Consider the following 19,178-nt stretch of genomic DNA (forward strand, 5'->3'; position numbering starts at 1 on the left):
ATGTATCATTTCCAAAGAAGAGCCATCATGTTCGCGAAATAAATGGAATAGAATAACAAGTATACACATTGGTTTATGTAGCTTTTAATGCCCAAAGGCATAGAGTTAGCTTGCATTAATGTGTGTGTCTTGTTAGTTCTATGGTGTCAATCACCAATCGGGTGAATCACTAGCATATTACCGTACTCACCCAAAGGAGAGACTGTAATGACGCGATGGGTTATCCGTCAAGATGAATCATAAAGATTAAAATTGGATTTACTTTGAGAAATTTTAATATTGATGTGAGCATGCATTTATTTCTTTATATGCAGTTTTTTCTTCACCTGTTGTTGGTGGTAATGCAACGACAGTACCTTTTCTTAATGGTTCAAACTTCTCGGAATGGAAAGAACGAATTATGTTTACATTGGGGTGCATGGACTTAGATCTGGCTTTCCGAGTGGAAGAGCCACTACCACTTACAGCGGAAAGTACTCCAGATCAAAAGACTTTTCATGAAAAATGGGAGAAATCCAATCGCTTAATCATGTTGCTCATGCAAGCACATGTGGCTAAGAATATTAGGGGTTCCATTCCTAATACTAAAAAGGCTAGCGATTTCATGAAAGCTGTGGAACAACAATTTATAAGTTCCGATAAGGCTATAGCCAGCACCCTGATGAGCAAGATGTCATCAATGAAATACTCAGGCGCAAGTGGAATCCGTGAACACATCATGGAAATGAGGGACATAGCGGCCCAATTGAATGTGATGGAGGTTACCTTTTCAGACACATTCCTGGTTCATTTCATCCTCAACTCTCTGCATGTTGAATACGGGCCATTTAAAATCTCTTACAATACACATAAGGAAAAATGGTCAGTGAATGATCTACTGACCATGTGTGTACAAGAGGAAGAGAGGTTGAAAAGGGAGAGACTTGAAGTTGTGAACTTTGTCTCTCATCAAGGAAAGGAACATATGGAAAAAGGCAAAAGTGGACCGATAAAGAAAAAGAAGAAGAAGAACGTACATGTCAAAAGGAATGTCCGTTGCTTCTTTTGTAAAAAGCCGGGACACTTAAAGAAAGATTGCCCAAAATACAAGGCTTGGCTGGAAAAGAAACGTAAAAACTCATGCTATGTTTGTTATGAATCTAATTTAATTGAAGTTCCTACTTATACATGGTGGATTGACTTTGGCTCCACTGTTCACATTGCCAACTCCTTACAGGGCGTCTTAACAAGAAGGACACCAACTGAGTGCATCGTTACGGGAAATAGGATGCGTTCACATGTAAAGGCAGTTGGCACTTTTAGGTTGATCCTGAATAAGGGATTTGTGCTGGATCTTGAAAATACCTTTTATATTCCATCATTTACTAGAAACTTAATTTCTATCCCTAGACTTGATACTATTGGCTTTAATGTTAGCTTTGGAAATTCTACCTTTTCTTTAATAAAGAATTCCATAACTGTTGGTTCTAGTTTCTTATGTGATGGTTTATACAAACTTCATCTTAACAAACAATATGAATTGTCCTTATTCACCCAGCACAATACCGAGTTAGTTAGCATGAAATGTGGTAGAGTAAATGAAATGTCATCCATGTTATGGCACCAGAGATTAGGACATATCTCCATAAAGAGGGTCAAGAAGTTGGTGGAAGAAGGGGTGTTAGGACCATTAGACTTCACAGACTTTGAGACTTGTGTAGACTGCATCGAAGGAAAGCATACTAACACATTCAAGAAAGGTGCCAGAAGGAGTTTAGGAACTCTAGAAATAATTCATACAGATATATGTGGGTCTTTTCCCCCTGTATAACTGGAGAAAAGTATTTTGTCACCTACTGTTCGCATTGCCAACTCCCTACAGGGCTTCTTAACAAGGACACCAACTGAGTGCGAACAAAGCATCGTTACGGGAAACAGGATGCATTCACACGTAAAGGCAGTTGGCACTTTTAGGTTGATCTTGAATACAGGATTTGTGCTGGATCTTGAAAATACCTTTTATATTCCATCATTTACTAGAAACTTAATTTCTATCCCTAGAGTTGATACTATTGGCTTTAATGTTAGCTTTGGAAATTCTACCTTTTCTTTAATAAAGAATTCCATAACTGTTGGTTCTAATTTCTTATGTGATGGTTTATACAAACTTCATCTTAACAACAATATGAATTGTCCTTATTCACCCAGCACAATACCGAGTCAGTTAGCATGAAACGTGGTAGAGTAAATGAAATGTCATCCATGTTATGGCACCGGAGATTAGGACATATCTCCATAAAGAGGGTCAAGAAGTTGGTGGAAGAAGGGGTCTTAGGACCGTTAGACTTCACAGACTTTGAGACTTTTGTAGACTGCATCAAAGGAAAGCAGACTAACACATTCAAGAAAGGTGCCAGAAGGAGTTTAGGAACTCTAGAAATAATTCATACAGATATATGTGGGCCTTTTCCCCCTGTATAACTGGAGAAAAGTATTTTGTCACCTTCATCGACGATTACTCTCGATACATGTATCTTTACCTACTATCTGAAAAGGCTAATGTATTTCAAGCCTTTAAGGAAATCAAAATAGAGGTAGAGAAACAATTATGAAAGATGATTAAGATAGTCAGATCAGATAGAGGTGGCGAATACGATGGTAGGTACACAGAGATGGGACAGAGGCCGAAACCATTAGCAAGATTCTTTAAGGAAGAAGGTATCGTGCCTCAATATACGACACCGGGTACACCAAATCAAAATGGTGTAGCAGAAAGAAGGAATCGTACGCTTAAGGAAATGGTCAGGGCTATGATGAGTCATTCTATGATTCCCTCCTCCTTGTGGAGTGAGGCATTAAAAACAGCTGTGCATATTTTGAACAAGGTTCCTACTAAGGCTGTTCCAAAAACTCCTTATGAGCTATGGACAGGAAGGAAGACATGTTTAAGTTACACGCACATATGGGGCTGTCCAGCGGAAGCTAGAATATATAACCCCCAGGAAAAAGCCTTTGATCCTAGAACAACCAGTGGATATTTCATTTGTTATCCAGAAAGGTCAAAAGGGTATAGATTTTACTGTCCATCTCATACACCCAATATAGTTGAAACGAATAAAGCTAGATTTCTTGAGGATGGCAACATTAGTGGGAGTATAGAACCTCGAGATATAGTCTTTGAGGAATTACAGGATTCGGAAAATACACCCGTTGTGACTAATGAGTTGGTTATTCTTATGATTATTCCTCAGGATAATATTCAAGAGGAACAACCAGCTAGAAGAGCTTCCCCATGAAGAGCCAATCCTTGTGGAACTATCAGCCCAACCACCACAAAATACGGATCAAGGGGCACCATGGAGATCCACAAGGATAAAGAGATCTGCAATATCTTCAGATTATATGGTGTATCTACAAGAGTCTGATTATGACATTGGATATGGGGATGATCCGGCTACATTTTCACAAGCTATGGAGAGTAGGAATTCCAAACAATGGTTTGATGCTATGAAAGAAGAGTTAAGCTCTATGGATGCGAACCATGTCTGGGACCTTGTTGATCCACCTGAAGGAGTCAAACCAGTCGGATGCAAATGGGTATTCAAGACTAAAAGAGACTCCAAGGGTAAGGTAGAACGATACAAGGCCAGACTTGTAGCGAAGGGATTCACTCAAAGGGAAGGCATTAACTATACTGAGACTTTCTTTCCGATTTCAAAGAAAGACTCATTTAGAATAGTCATGGCCTTGGTGGCTCATTACGATATAGAGTTACACCAAATAGATGTGAAAATGGCATTCTTGAATGGGGATCTACAAGAAGAGGTGTACATGGAACCACCTCTAGGGTTTTCCACAAAGGAAAAGGAGCACCTAGTATGCAGGTTAAAGAAATCAATTTATGGACTTAATCAGTCCTCCCGCCAATGGTATCTCAAATTCAATGAGTCCATTACATCCTTTGGGTTTACAGAAAATATTGTTGACCAATGTATATACTTAAAGGTCCGTGGGAGTAAGTTCATAATTTTGGTGTTACATGTAGATGATATTCTGTTTGCTAGTAGTAACTTAGGTTTATTGCATGAAACTAAGCAATTTCTTTCCACATAATTTGAGATGAAAGATATGGGTGAATCATCTTATGTTATTGGCATAGAGATTCACAGAGACAGATCCCTAGGGTATCTTGGATTGTCTCAGAAGGCTTACATCTCTAAAGTTTTAGAAAGGTACAACATGCAAAATTGTTCACCTAGGGTCGCGCCTCTCATGAAGGGTGACAAGTTCAGTAAAATACAATGTCCGAGAAATGAAATAGAGCAGAGGCAAATGAAGGATATTCCTTATGCTTCTGCTGTTGGAAGCCTGATGTACGCACAAACATGTACACGTCCAGATATTGCCTTTGCTATTGGGATGCTCGGCAGATATCAGAGTAATCCTGGCATAGAACACTGGAAGGCTGCAAAGAAAGTCATGCGCTACTTACAAGGAACTAAAGATTACATGCTCACATATAAGAGATCAGAGAATCTTGAGGTCATTGACAATTCAGACTCAGACTTCGCTGGATGCCTCGATAGTAGGAAATCAACTTCAGGATACATCTTCCTACTTGCAGGAGGAGCTGTTTCATGGAAGAGCGTAAAACAGACTGTGACAGCTCCATCGACTATGGTAGCTGGTTTATAGCCTGTTATGAGGCCACACTACAGGCCATCTGGTTGAAGAATTTTATCACAAATCTTCAAGTAGTGGATTCTATTGCTAGACCACTTAAGATTTTCTGTGATAATTTGCAGTATGCTTCTCTAAGAACAACAACTGTTCCAGTGGGTCTAAGATTATACCTATAAATTATCTTGTTGTCAGAGAGAAGATCAAGGATCATCATGTGTCAATAAGTCATATTAACACAAAATTGATGGTAGCAGACCCTCTCACCAAAGGGCTAGCACCGGGACTACTTAAGGACCATGTAGACCGTATGGGTCTGATAAGTTCTTTTAGTGTGTAGTGACACCATAACATTATTAGAATGATGATCATTAGTGTCTGCTTTCCATATCATAGTATATATAATGATGGATGTTTTAGCAGAATGCCGATATTGGCAATAAAGGTTGGACCAAAGAGTGGGCATAAGGTTAAAGCCTACTCATAAAGTATGCTACCAATAAAGTACTTACTTAGAAGGAGTCAGTGGCATTGTAATGCTTGGAAGGTCGTATGTCGACAAATTGACATATTTGCCGCCATGATTCATGTCATTGGTTTCTTTTAATTAAGTTTCAGATACCCTCACTGATTGGCTTTGAGCATTATTTTTTCAAATAAAAAAAAAAAAAAATTTGTGGTACCACATCAAGTTTTAAAGCTTTGGACCCATTTAGTCTACTTTCAAAGGTAATAAATAATTATATATAATATCGTCAAGATGGGTCAAGTGGGAGAATTAAGGTTTTCCCATAACATTTATGGCCTCATCTTGACATTTGTAAAACGTGGGTCCTTAGATTGCTAAATGCTCTTAAATAAAGTCATACTAATGGGTGATGGTTAGCAAAAGTAAAGGAGATAACAGGCATGCATTTGTTATCTTATTAAAGTCCCTCCATTACGGGAAGAGGGAATATAGCAATATAAATACATTGGTTTGGTCCCCATCTCGTCACATAAGAAAATTAAAGTGAGGTAAAAGAACACCCATTGTTCTCTTACCATACGGAACAAGTGATTGAGATTGGAAACCAAAGGTGACACTCCGATAGTCAAAGGAGGCGACACATCTAGCAAATCAAAACAACATAGTGCACGTACGAAAATCAAAGATTCAAGGACATCATGGCTTCAGGTAAAGATCCTAACCCTTCAATGTATCCTACAAAAAAAATATTAATCGAGAGAGAGACTATCAAACAAAAAAAATCTATTAAAAGAACAAGAAAATCGATTTCCAACTCAAAATAGAGAAGCAACAATATTCATAAAAGCATGTAGCACTATAATGATGCAAGCGACAATCTTTGGTGTTGGTAAAAGGAGGATCAAATCACCAATAGAAGTAGCATGGATATATGCTCATATCTGGGTGCACCTAATTTGCAGGATTATCTCCCAATCAATACTGCAGCATACGTTTGGTTGCTTGTAAATCTGGCTCTCGTAAGAAAAAGGTATAAAACTTTGCCCCTATTTGTTTTGGATTTTGAGAACCAATTGTGAATCCAAAACTAATTATTGTACTCAAAATTAAATGTAATTATGAGTCCAATAATTAGTTTTGGACTCAATCGTTTCTCAAAATACAAAATAAAGAGGGCCTTAAATGAAGGAAGACTGGAACAATCACTAGGGCTGCAACTCGGGTCGGGCGGGTCGGGTTTTGGAGAACCCAACCCTACCCGAGAAATATCTCGGGTCGGGTCGGGTCGGGTTTTTTTTCGGAAAACCCACGATTCCCAAACCCGGCCCTACCCATGATAAATCTCGGGTCGGTTCGGGTCGGGTCGGGTTTTTTCACGTTGACGTAATTTTTTAAGGAAAATTCTTATTTGGCAAGGCAACTCAACTCGTAGAAGCAGAAATTACACTCACATTACACTTGAATCAAACAATGATGTCATTACACTCATATTACACTTGAATCAAACAATGCTGTAATCAAACAATGTTGTAATTACAATCAAACAATGCTGAATCAAACACTTGAATCAACTCAACTCATAGAAGCAGAAATTACACTCACATACAATAACAGTGGGTGCGTGGGTTTTCACTTTTAACTTTTAACTAACAATATAAAAAAATGTACATACTATAACTTATGTATCTCGGGTCGGGTCGGGTCAGGCCCCTTCAAACCCGGCTCGACCCTAGATTCATTCGGGCTTTTGAATGCTCAACCCGGCTCGACCCAAAACCCATGAAACCTGAACCCAACCCAAGCTATTTTCGGGTCGGGTCGGGTAAAACCCGGCTCGAGTTGCAGCCCTAACAATCACCCATAAGTATAAAAAGTTAAATGCATCAAAAAACTTTTCCAACAAAATTGACATAGTATAGATAAATTTTAAATTATATTTGAAAGTATTTAGGAAAGAGATCAAAATCAATAAATTTAGAAATTCATGATACAATCAAATTTCAAAATAATTGAAGAGCCTTTGAAGCGCCCTTGCAAAAATTAGCGACAAGGGCGCTCCTATTGGTTCATTTCAGCAAAGTGCATTCATGTCATAAAGTGTTTATGAAGGCGCAGAAAATAAGGAAACAGTTATGATGTGAATGCACTTTGCTGAAACGAACCAATAGGAGCACCCTTGTAGCTGATTTTTGCAAGGGCGCCCTTCAATCTATCATTACTCAACCAACATAGAAAGTCTAAACGAAACCTATTAGGGTCTTATCTTAACTGAAACTCTAATCCAAAGATAGGATATTTTCACCATCTCCGCTTTTGGTAAGGCCACTCAGAGTAATAGATAGACATCTTTAGGCCTTGTTTTGACGAGTACAACCAAAACGCATGCTCAGTTTTGATAAGGGAACCTATCTCAAAATTATTCCTAATGTACGTGTGTGTGTGTGTGTGTGTGTGTGTGTGTGTGGATGGGGCTGGGTATTACAATAGGATTATGACTATTTATATTGGGAAATGCTGTCAGCACAACCATGTTTTTGTATTTGCACAAACTCAGCTATCTTTTCTTCTTTAATTGGCTGGTGAGAGCATTTTTAGAAATGTAATAACCATTTGACAACTCTTTAAATACTATAAGACAAGATGGGTTTGTGAAAATATCAAAATATGGTTGTGCTGATATCGTTTCCCTTTATATTTTTTAGAAAGCATTACTTCTAAAACAAATAGCATTTACAATCCAACACGGTATTAATTAGAATTATAGTTCTTAAAAAGGATGTGACGATTGTGGAAAGAGATTCCAAGAATGTCATTAGATAGATTATAGGGATGGCAATATCACCTTGGAGATTTGAACACCTTTTTGACGAGATCCAAGATCGAATAGGTCAATCCTCTGTCACTTTCATTCACATTAGATGATCGCCGAACTATGTAGCAGATAACTTAGCTAGAGGTGGTGTAAGTATACACCCCCCCCCCCCCCTGCGCGTAAATTGTCAGGTTTCTTTTTCTCTGTATCTTTGGGGCTGCCTTTCTCAGTCTTGCCCTTTTCTTTGAATGAAATTGCAACCATTCAAAAAAAAATAAAAATAATAATAATAATAATTCTAGTTCTTATTTTTCTGAAACCTATTTTCAAAACGAGAAATTATTTTTAATGATTCTAGAGCTGAATAGAAAATCTTAGGAATAATAAAAAAAAAAAAAAAAAAAAAAAAAAAACCCACCTAGAATCATACAAGAAAAGAAAACATCGCTCCAATTTCATGTTAATGAAAATGAATAGAAAAAGACTTTTTTTACCTGTTGTGGTTGTGGATGGTGAGGTAGAGAAACTAAGAGTAATTCAACGATCCATCCTTTAATCACATCTAAATTCTAAACTCTTCTTTCACCATCGAATTCCATAAATTCAACTTTCGCTCTTATTGTAATCCTGAAATTGAAATCACATCCTTTTTCTTAGATTCCTCCATCCATGTTTCTACATCTGCCATGTTTTGTATGGAAGGATTGTCCTTGGCTTAGTCTCTTTAATTTTTATTAAATTCATGAAGATTTAAATAATAATAATAATGCAATGGTTGAAAATGTTTAAATAGGGAAAGAGATCGCACCTTTGTCTCGATGACGATTATCATGAGAAGTGAATATGGGGGATGTGTTGTATCTTGGGCCAATCTTGGCCGTCGTTCTTTTGATATCGTTCCTTCAATTCAGACATTCTCTAATAGTGAGATCTATAAGCGTGGTGGGGAGGCCATCTTCAGGCAAGGATGCTATTTCTGGACATTCCCAAATAGTTAAACACTTAAGGGATGTGAGGTTTTGCATCCCATTGGGTAAGGACTTGAAATTCTTGCAACAGTGTAAGGAAAGATCGGAGAATATGGTGGGCAGCCCATAGTCATTGTTGTTATCATCAGGGAACAACGAAAAGAGTTGAGGACAACTAAGGATTGCCAAATTTTTGAGACAGGTGAGGCTTTGCATCCCCTTGGGCAAGGACTTGAGATTAGGACAAGTGGAGATGTTTAGAGATGGAAGAGACCCCTTAAAGGAACTCTTAAGCTCAACATAGATGGAGCTTCGAAGGGGAACCCTGGAGAAGCAGGTGGAGGAGGAGTTATTCGAAATGAAAAATCAACGGTTATCTTAGCTTTCTCTCTTTACTACGAGAAAGGCATTAACATGGTTGCGGAAACTCGTGCGCTCTTGGACGGGCTCCGCTGTTGCAAGGCCTTTAATATGAGCAAGATGATCGTGGAATCAGATAGCAAAGTTCTAATCGATCTCATCGACGGGAAAGGGCAAATCCCTTGGGCAATCCAGTATCTCTGGAAGGAGATTCAACCACTCCTTTGCATTTTGTCTCCCACTTGCAATCACCAATTCAGAGAGGGAAACTCAGTTGCAGATGCCCTTGCAAACTTCGGCTGCTCATCAAGATCCAATTTGTTCTATCCCTCCTGGGCCTCCATGCCTCGCTTGGCAAGAGGGGCAGCAAGATGTGATGCACTTGGCCTTCCCAACATCAGAAGCAAGATCAACTAAGGGCACTCTCCCTTATAAGCATTGATTGTTGTCTTTTTCCTATGGCTTTTGCTTGCTATTTTGTCGAGTTAGAGGCTTCCCCTCCTCCTTACTCTCTTTCTAGGGCTACGGCTTCCTGTATTGATGGCTAGGAGGTTTCCCCTCCTCTTGTATGGTCCCAACTTTTTATATATAACTATGCCGATCTGCCCCGGGGTCTTTATCTTTCCGGGTTTAAAAAAAAAAGTGGAGATGTTTAGAGTATCGATCTTGGTGGGTAGCCCATAGTCATTATTGGCATCATCAGGAAACAAGGAATAGAGTTGAGGAAACTCATTGATTGTCAATTCTTTGAGACAGGTGAGGATTTGCATCCCCTTGGGCAAGGACTTGAGATTAGGAAAAGTGGAGATGTCTAGAGTATTGAGTGTGTTGGGCAGCCCATGTTCATTATTTTCAACATCTAGAAAATGGAGTTGAGGACATTCATGGATTACTAATTCTGTGAGAGTGGTGAGGCTTCGCATCCCCATGGGCAAGGACTTGAGATTAGGACGAGTGCATATTTCTAGAGTATTGAGCGTGGTGGGCAGCCAATCGTCATTATATTCATCGTCTAGAAATAAGGAATGGAGTTGAGGACATTCTCGAATCATCAATGTTTTGAGAGAGGTGAGGTTTTTCACCAAGGAGCTGAGGCAACTATTCAATCAAATGATATTGAGCATGTTTCCCATCTCTTCTCGAGAAACAAGTGGGGTATTTCTTTACAAAATTGTGCTCAATTTCATATGTGGCAATTCCGCTAAGACCCCTTGGGCAAGGACATGAGATTGTCACATGAAAATATTTTAAGGACTTCAATTGTCGTGGGCAGTGCTAACTCTTGTGAGAAAAACGGGAGTTGGGTAACAATGGATAACTTCACAAGGGAGGTGAGGTTCTCCAGCCGCGTAGGCATGGACTTGAGATTAGAACAACCGTCGATTTCTAGAGATTTGAGCGTGGTGGGAAGGCCTCCCTCTCCATCTCCCAAGGACTCTAGTTTTTGACAGTTTAAGATTTCCAAACGTTGGAGAGACGGTAGATCTTGCAAAGAGACCTCCTTGGGCCAACATTTCAATTGATCACACTGTTGAATCTTTAGTGCGGAGAGACGCCCCATCCAACTTGGAAAACTGACACCACCATAGGATTTTATATGTAATTTTTTGAGGTTGGCATGGGGTTGGAGGCCTTCCAATACCCCATCGTCATTGATTATTCCATCTTGTGAACGGTCAGATCGGGCCCATTGCAAACTCAACTCATTAAGGTATTTTTGTCTTTTAAATTTTTGCTTCTTTTGCCTCCTCTATGTTTTGCACATTCTCAAGACCTGAAATGTGAAGTTCTCCTTTAATGTTCCTGATATTCTTCAACTCTCCTATATGACATCCACTCTCTTTGCATACCTTGAATATCCGAAATGTTTGGAGAAAGTTAATTTCCCAATTTCTGGAAAAGAAATCGAATACTGATTGCAAGGGATCGACTGTACAATATGTCGTAGATTAACTAGATTCGTGATACCTTTGGGTAAGCAATGAAGCTTACTGCAACATTCCAAAGCTAGCCTTGCAGATTACAAAGACTGGTTATTGATTCAGGAAGCCTATCTATCTTCGTGCCAGAGAGGTCAAGGTAGCGTAGATGTTTCAAATGGCCAATCGAATCCGGCAACTTCTTGATAGGAGACCAGCTCAATTCCAATACACGCAAGCATCTCAACTCCATCAATGCATCGTTGAAAATCTGCTTGTCAATGGAAGATAAAGTGATAAGTCGAAAAGTGCGCAATCTCTTAAATTTGTTCAAGGCCTCCAAGGACATTGAAGCCTCTTTCTTGTCAATCCATGATAAATGACGTGCCATTTCAGGGATGGTTCGTGACGTACCATGTTCCATTCTAAAACATTCATCACCTGAGATAGATTCTGCCAGATCGTTTATGAGATCATGCATGACGTATATTGAAGTATTCCTATAGATTTGATGAGAATATTGTAAGAAAGACTTCAGCAATAAATCATCAAATATCTTCCCACCTATATCTTCTAGGATTGTGCTTCCTTTGGGTTGAATAAAGCCCACAGCGATCCATTGTTGGACCAACACATCCTTCTTAAAGTAATGATCTTTAGGAAATGTGGCACAATAGGCAAAACATTGCTTTTGATTCATTGGTAAGTGATTATAGCTCAATCTTAAAGCTGGTAATATTCCATTTTTATCTTTCTATTTCAAAAAAAAAATATTCCATTTTTATCTTCCTTCTATAGTTCACTTGTCAAGATGCTTTCCCACTCACTCACATTCCTCTTAGAAGACAAGATGCCCCCCAATGTCTTTACTGCCAAAGGCAGTCCTTAGCATTTCTCCACGATTTGCCTACCAATTTCCTCCAATTCCAGATGGGCATTTGAAATCTGTCCCCCAAATGCACTCCGAGTAAACAATTCCCAACAATCATCATTTGGTAAAACCTTCAAATGGTGGGCAGCAACTGTGCCCACTATAATTGCAACCCTTTCACTGCGCGTAGTTACAATAATTTTACTCCCCTTTGCTCCAACTCCAAAGGGCACTCGGAGACTGTCCCAATGATTTTGATTTTCATCCCACACGTCATCTAGAACAATTAAAAACCTCTGATCCTTCAGAACCTCTTGGAGACACTGTTGGATGGCATCCATGTTGGAGAGATTACATTTGGATCTAGTTGCAGATTCAATGATATCATTTGTTATTCGCCTTACATCAAAATTGTCAGACACACAAGCCCATGATCTCAGCTTAAAATGATTCCCAACCCTCTCATCATTATAGACTAATTGCGAAAGAGTAGTCTTCCCAAGCCCACCCATGCCAACTATGGGAATAACAGACAATTCTTCATCATCTGATACCAGCAACTGTATAATTTTCTCTTTCTCGACTTGTCTACCGATAACATCAGATTCGTTTACCAAAGAGCTAGTTTCTCCTTGGAGAGGCCTCTCTTCACCTCTCTTCTCGAGATTGAGGCAACACCGTTCATTTGCGATCACATCGAATCTCTCTCTAATCTCCCTTATCTTACATGCTATGTCACGTTTGTATACAAGTGGGTAATTAGAACTGAAATTTAAAAGAGAGGAGATGGACTGGACTACCTTCTGTCTTTTGCTTGTTTGAACTTGGCACATCAACACAGATTGTCGAGCTTCCGTCGCAACATCATCCAAAACGTCATCAGCATCGTAAGCGATATTCTTGAGTTTTCCAAGCCATTTTCGAACAGCCTTAGAACTAACTTGCTTTTCCTCAGCATCTTCAACAACATCTTGAATAATTGTCACTGCACTCTCTAACTTTTCGAGCTCCTCCTCAAAACCCCATATGGATTTAATGTCTTGTAATGCTGATTCCTTCAAATTTCCAACCACTGCATCAAGAAGATTGCATACAAATACTTGTGCCAGTTCTGCCATAGCTTCTGCTCTAAAAAACTAACCAGATGTCTTGAAGAACTGAGAGACAAAAAGCATCTATCTTTTTTCAATCCCACTTGGGTTTAGTCGGATTTGTCGCTCAGATAGGACAACGATCATGTGGATCAAATTATAATGGTATAAAAGATCAACCGTCTCGATTTTACATGTATAGCTTTTTGAAGGACCCAAAAATTAAATGTAATAGAAGATTGGGTGTCCATGACTTTGTTTAATAGAAACTTCTGTAATAGAAGATTTTATATGTGGAAATGCATGTGAGAAAAAAAATGTATAGTAGGGCCCACCTATCTGTATGATCTAAGAAATTCATTTGTTAATCCTTGCAGTTGATTATAGACAATATCCCAAAATTCTTCTTCATGGGATGATTTTAACCCTCCAATATAGTTGGTGTAAAATGGACGGCTAGGATAGTTCAGAAACCCATGTGTTGGTTGACTCACCGTGTGGAAAGAAAGTATAGGCTTTCCCATGTGGAGAGATTCCATTCCAACCATTTGCGGATTAAGTCAAATTTTGTCTGCTGACTCACCGGGTGGAAAATAACTATACGGTGAACGGCCGTATGGTTATTTTGTACGGTGAACGGCCGTGGAGGGGCGTGCAGTCCCAAAAAAAAAATACTGCGGGCCTACCTTGTTTGGGTGATATAAAACAGTCATTTGTTGGGCCCTTCCCTAGATAGGGTGTGCCCAAGAAATTTCCTCACTCGGATGATGGTGACCCCATATGTACAGTCTATTTTAAACCTCTTCAAATTTGAGGGTTAGGATCATCCTATGGAGAAGATTTCTTGGGTATACCCTATGTTATGAATAGTTGGGGATCACCCAAACTAGATTGGCCCCACTGTTTTTTGAGCTGCACGTGCATGCACGAGTGTCCACCATATAATTTCTCACGATTTTCCTAGCCTTAAAATCAGATAAGGATTCCTACTACTCTTGGAGAAACAAATAGGAGTTTTCAACTTATCCGTTCGGGAAAATTAGATGGTCTTACGAGCAAGCTTTTTGTAATATTAAGAGATTTTATACGTATATTTGTGGAAATATATGTGCAAAAAATGTATAGTAGGACCTACCTATTGGATAATCTAAGTTATTCTTTTATTGATCTTGCAATAGATAGACCATGTTCCTAAAAATCTTCATAGGATGACCTTAAGCTTTCAATATATTTGGTGTAAAATGAGCGGTTTAGCAAGTTCAAAAATAAGAAGTAACATAAATCGAATGACTAGTGACAAATTTTGAGACACGGCCTATCTACACAAATGAATAGTTCAGACAATCCAAATAGGTGAGATCCATTATACTTTTTCCACTTGTGTATTTTTAAGAAAACTCCCATATGCATTTGGAGTTCTAATATATTCTTGGTGGCTCTTTTTAGTATAAATATGGGCGGTGATAAACTCACCCCCATTTCACTACCAATACGTACAACTAGTACTCTCTCTCTCTCTCTCTCTCTCTCTCTCTCTCTCTCTCTCCACGCCGTTCAGCCCCACAATGCCCACCCAGTCTCGTCCCCGCTATGCCCACTGCCCAATGCTCTCTGAAATCCTAAAGGCACCCCAAGATGGGGGTGAATTGGTTTATAAAAACTTTAACAAAAAATTAATTTTCAAATCAAATCTTACCCTTGTTAATAATGTCAAATGAAAATGTAAAGGGAAGATGCTACTCTGCACTAAAGTAGGGAATTGAGAGGAGAGTATGAAAGAGAAGAATGAACAATGAACATACCACTTTTTATAGTGGTTCGGTCCTCAACCAATGAGGCCTACTCTACTCTTCCCAAGTTTGTCTCCTTTGGACTTCCACTATCTTGGATCCTCCTTAAGGGCCGGAACCGAGCCACGTACAATTTGAGTCTTTAAACTCTAAGGGATTTAACTAAGGTGCCATTTCCACCTCTTTACAATCTTGAATGTAGTAGAAGAAGAAGAAGAAGAAGAAGAAGAAGAAGGAGAGTAAATACAATAGATTCCTCATAAACTCATCGCGGACCTCCTGCCATCTATGGAATTGGGTTACGAGGGGATTGGGGTTGCACTTATACATAGAATTGGGTTACGAGGGTGAAACTAGGACTGGTTTTAATGGCTGGATGGCTTTGGTGCTATGGGAGGGGTTTTGAATTTCTGGACAGCAAGGTTTTGGGTTTTGTGGGTGATAATAGTGATGAAAAGGGTGTGTAATCTGACGAACAAAACTTGGCTGCGCAACGCCCTAAAATAAAGAGGAAACAGGGGGTGTGAAAATATCAAACATGGGGTGTGAAAAATATCAGACTATGGAATTGATATTGCCACACCCCCTGCTTTTAGTGTATTTTAATTCATTGCGCAGGAACCTCCTGCGCAACGTTGCGTAGCCGAGTTTTTTTCTAATCTTGTGGTGTAAGGAGGTGTACAAACGCCTAAAAGTATGGGATTATGGGACTATAAACTGGTTTGGGTTTCAAGAGGAAACTGGTTTGGATTTCAATAATGGATGGGTTGAAATAAGTAGGGGTTTAGGTTTTAGGTGTGAGAATCGGCTACAATTCAGGGAGTTCATGGATGGTTCTATTAGAGAGGAAACGGACAAGTTATGGATGGTTAGGGCGTCAACACAGAAGTTGTAAATTAAAGGATGGGTTGTGGTGAACTAACCAATGGGTGAAGTGCGTGGTGATGGGCTAACAGTAGGTGAAGAACAAGGTTAGGTGCAGGGTTTTTTCTTAAGCTATTATGGGACTGCTTTATTGGTAAAAGGATGGTTGTTGGGTATCGATTAGTCACGAAAGGGTTCTAGATGGTGGTTGAGCTGAGAAAAACTAACTTACAGGGACATTGAAGCGCTGATTGGTGAAGTTACGCTTCAATCTTAGAGGCTTGAATCCTTCGCTCTGATATGTCTTGGAACCTAGCTCTGACACCAAATTGATGTAGGCTAGTAACGCAGGGGCGTACTAGCGGAAGCGAAGGTTTAATGGGTGGCTATATTGTTGATATTTCTAGGTTCTATGGGGTGACAAAACAAGGTGGAGATAGGCTATGAAATAGGGTCTGGTTTGGAACAGATAGGTGAAGGTGAAGGTGAACGTGAAATCATTCAACAGCAGCTGGTTGAATTGAGGCGGGCCAAACAAGCAGCAGATGGCTTGTTTGCATGCAATTTTCCGAAGGCAACACGGCAACAAAGGCAACAAAATTTATTTCCAATCAAAATCATGAAACGTTTAGATGAGTAATCTACTTATAGACATTTTTCAAAAGCTCCCTAATCCTATTCAAACTAGGAAAATAACACATATAGAATCCCTAAAAACACTTTAAATTTACTCCAACTCATAAATCTCCTAAAAACTCTCTAACTATTGGACGGTAAATCAAAGTGGATTTCGTCCAACTTAAAAAAAAAATCTAAAATCCTAAAATATGTCCTAAACATTCTCTCTCAAATCAAATTCCTAAAAGTACTCCAAAAAACAAATCTTGAAAGTTCCTAAAATTTCACTTAGGTTGTGTTCGCTTGCCTTCCCGCACTATCGCGAGAAAGGAAAGTCGCACTTTTTTTTCCTGAGAACCTATTTTAACGTGTTCTGTTGCGTTGACGAGAAAATATGTTTATAATACGTGGAAATCGTAAAAATGACGTGGAAAATGCGATTTTCTCGCGCTCACGGGATTCTATTTCCGCCCAAAACCACCGGATTTGTTTTCCTTTTCCCACAGGAAAATAAAACTTCGAGGTTTTTTTTCCCTCACTCCCTCTCTCTCGACGAAGCAGTAGAGACCCCTGCACGACATCGTCTTCTCCAGCTCGTCTCCGGTCGGTATGTCCCTCTCTCTCTCTCTCTCTTCCCTGTAACTGATTTGCTAGGGTTTTTTTTTTTTCCTTTTGAAGGCATCCTTCTCCAGCTCCTCTCCAACAAGGTACCCCCACTCCCTCTTCTCTCTCAGTCCCTCCTTTTTGTGATATTTTTTCCCAGATCTAGGGTTTTATTTTTTTGGGTTTTTTCACACATTTAACAGATTTGGGTTCGGATTTATGGGGTTTTTGCAATAAGGTTGCAGATTTTGGATTTTTACACTGATTTTGCAATGGGGTTGCGGATCTGGGTTCGGATTGTTAGGTTTTTTATTGTTTCAGATTTATGGGTTCAGATTGTTGGGTTTTTTTCAATGGAGTTGCAGATTATGGGTCTTTGTGTACATTTGGGTTTTGAATATTGGGGTATTTGCAGTGGGATTGCAGATTTTGGGTTTCTTTTCACTGATTTTGATTTTTTTGGGTGTTTTTTGTACAGTAGGGGTTCAGATTGTTCTGTTTTTGCAATGTAGTTTCAGATTATGTGTTATATCATTGATTTCTAATTTCTTTTGTCTTTTTTTATATTTGGGTTATGAATTTTGGGGTATTTCCAATAGGGTTGCAGATTTCACTGATTTTGAACTTTTTTTGGGTTTTTGTTGTACAGTAGAGGTTCATGATTTTCGATTTTTTCACTATTTTTTAACTTTTTTTGGTGTTGTTTTTACAGTAGGGTTCGGATTGTTATGTTTTTTGCAATGGAATTGCAGCTTATGGGTTACTGGACTGATTTTTAAGATTCTTGTTTTTTGCATTGCTGGTTATGATATAATGGTTTCGTTGATGGGTGTTGATGATATGTGAGTGAATGGGTGTTGATGATATGTGGGTAGATGGGTGTTAATGATATGTGGGTGTGGATGATATGTGGGTGGATGGGTGTTGTACATTTGGGTTTGGTTTTCATAAAAAACCCTAGCTTGTTTTGTTGGTTAAGGGTACTAATTTGATCTTTTACAGCATGTTTTGTAGAGCTTTTTTGTTTTTTTCTTCTTTTCTTGTGTGATCGGTTATGTTTTTTGCTATGTTTATCATAATGGATGGTTGGGTGTTGATGATACGAGGGTGTTTCTGATATAATGCCTTGGTGGTTCGGAGCTGAAGATATGTCGTTGTTTCCGATATAATATTTTGGTGATTTGGTGTTGCTAGTATTTGGGTTTCAAAGTATGGTTTTTAATGGATTGGAACTGGAATCTCTCCATGTAGGGCTACCATCAATCATCATGCCTCGAGAACCAGCAAGTAGGAGGACATTGATCATTCGAGCTGCAGCTCTAGTAATGGCTGCGGTAGCTACAGTGATGGTTAGGGTTAGACTTTACATTGAAGAAAATATGACAAGAGCCCCTTATGAAAGTGGGTACGAAACTCGTAGGACATTTGTTACACGTATTACGAATGCAGATAACCATTGTATTGCGCTTCTGCGAATGGATGTGCGGTGCTTCTCCAGCTTCGTCACGATATTTAGAAACACAGACCTGCTTGAAGACACAATACACTGTTGTGTTAAGGACCAAGTGGCGATTTTCTTACAAGTAATTGCCCACAGCCAAAGAAACCGTACTATTAGGGCATCCATTAGACGATCAGGGGCAACTGTTTCGAAGTATTTTAACAAGGTTCTATGTGTTGTGCTCAAACTTCAAGAGTTATTCATATTACCTCCATCAAGGGACACACCACGTCACATTGTTGACAACCCGAATTTTATGCCGTACTTTAAGGTACCGTTTATTACCTATGTAGTGGCATGTAAGTTGCATAGCAAGTGACTCATATTTTAGCACTGACGGTTGACATTTTGAATGTCCATATTGTAGGATTGCATTGGTGCAATTGATGTGACACACATTCAAGCAACAGTACCTGAGGATATGAAACCTAGATTTATTTGTCGTAAGGGATGGCCCTCTCAAAATGTGCTAGCTGTATGTGACTTCGACCTAAAGTTTACTTACGTGTTAGCTGGGTGGGAAGGGTCGGCATCAGACTCTAGAGTCTTAGCATCTGCTTTATCAAAGCCAAACGTGATTCCTTGTTTACCAGGTAGTACTGAGTTTGTCTTTTTCTCCATACTGTTGTTGTTGGTCTCGGTTATGAATATAT

At 39.2% G+C, this 19,178-nt stretch overlaps 1 protein-coding gene and 1 pseudogene across 1 annotated transcript; both read right to left on the minus strand.

Moving 5' to 3' along the window:
* Window positions 1–9,753: 9,753 nt before the first annotated feature.
* Window positions 9,754–10,829, minus strand: LOC143879103 (disease resistance protein RPS6-like). Its single transcript, XM_077381292.1, has 2 exons — window positions 10,477–10,829; window positions 9,754–10,366 (listed from the first exon to the last, which is right to left on the minus strand). The coding sequence occupies exons 1-2, from the start codon at window positions 10,827–10,829 to the stop codon at window positions 9,754–9,756; spliced, it is 966 nt and encodes a 321-aa protein (XP_077237407.1).
* Window positions 10,830–12,072: 1,243 nt separating this feature from the next.
* On the minus strand, window positions 12,073–13,176 carry LOC143879104 (putative disease resistance protein RGA3 pseudogene; annotated as a pseudogene).
* Window positions 13,177–19,178: the final 6,002 nt, after the last annotated feature.

Source organism: Tasmannia lanceolata, unplaced genomic scaffold (genome assembly GCF_043159265.1).
Source record: "Tasmannia lanceolata isolate RefF3 unplaced genomic scaffold, GAP_Taslan_0.1 ptg000006l, whole genome shotgun sequence".
Classification (NCBI taxonomy): Eukaryota; Viridiplantae; Streptophyta; class Magnoliopsida; order Canellales; family Winteraceae; genus Tasmannia; species Tasmannia lanceolata.

Excerpts from the sequence above, each read along its gene's own strand:
- LOC143879103 (XM_077381292.1), bottom strand. The coding sequence starts at position 10,829 with ATGGGGCGTCTCTCCGCACTAAAGATTCAACAGTGTGATCAATTGAAA. Across the intron at positions 10,367-10,476 it reads CTCATGTCCTTGCCCAAGGG|TTGCCTCAGCTCCTTGGTGA; the intron begins GTCTTAGCGGAA and ends TTGATTGAATAG.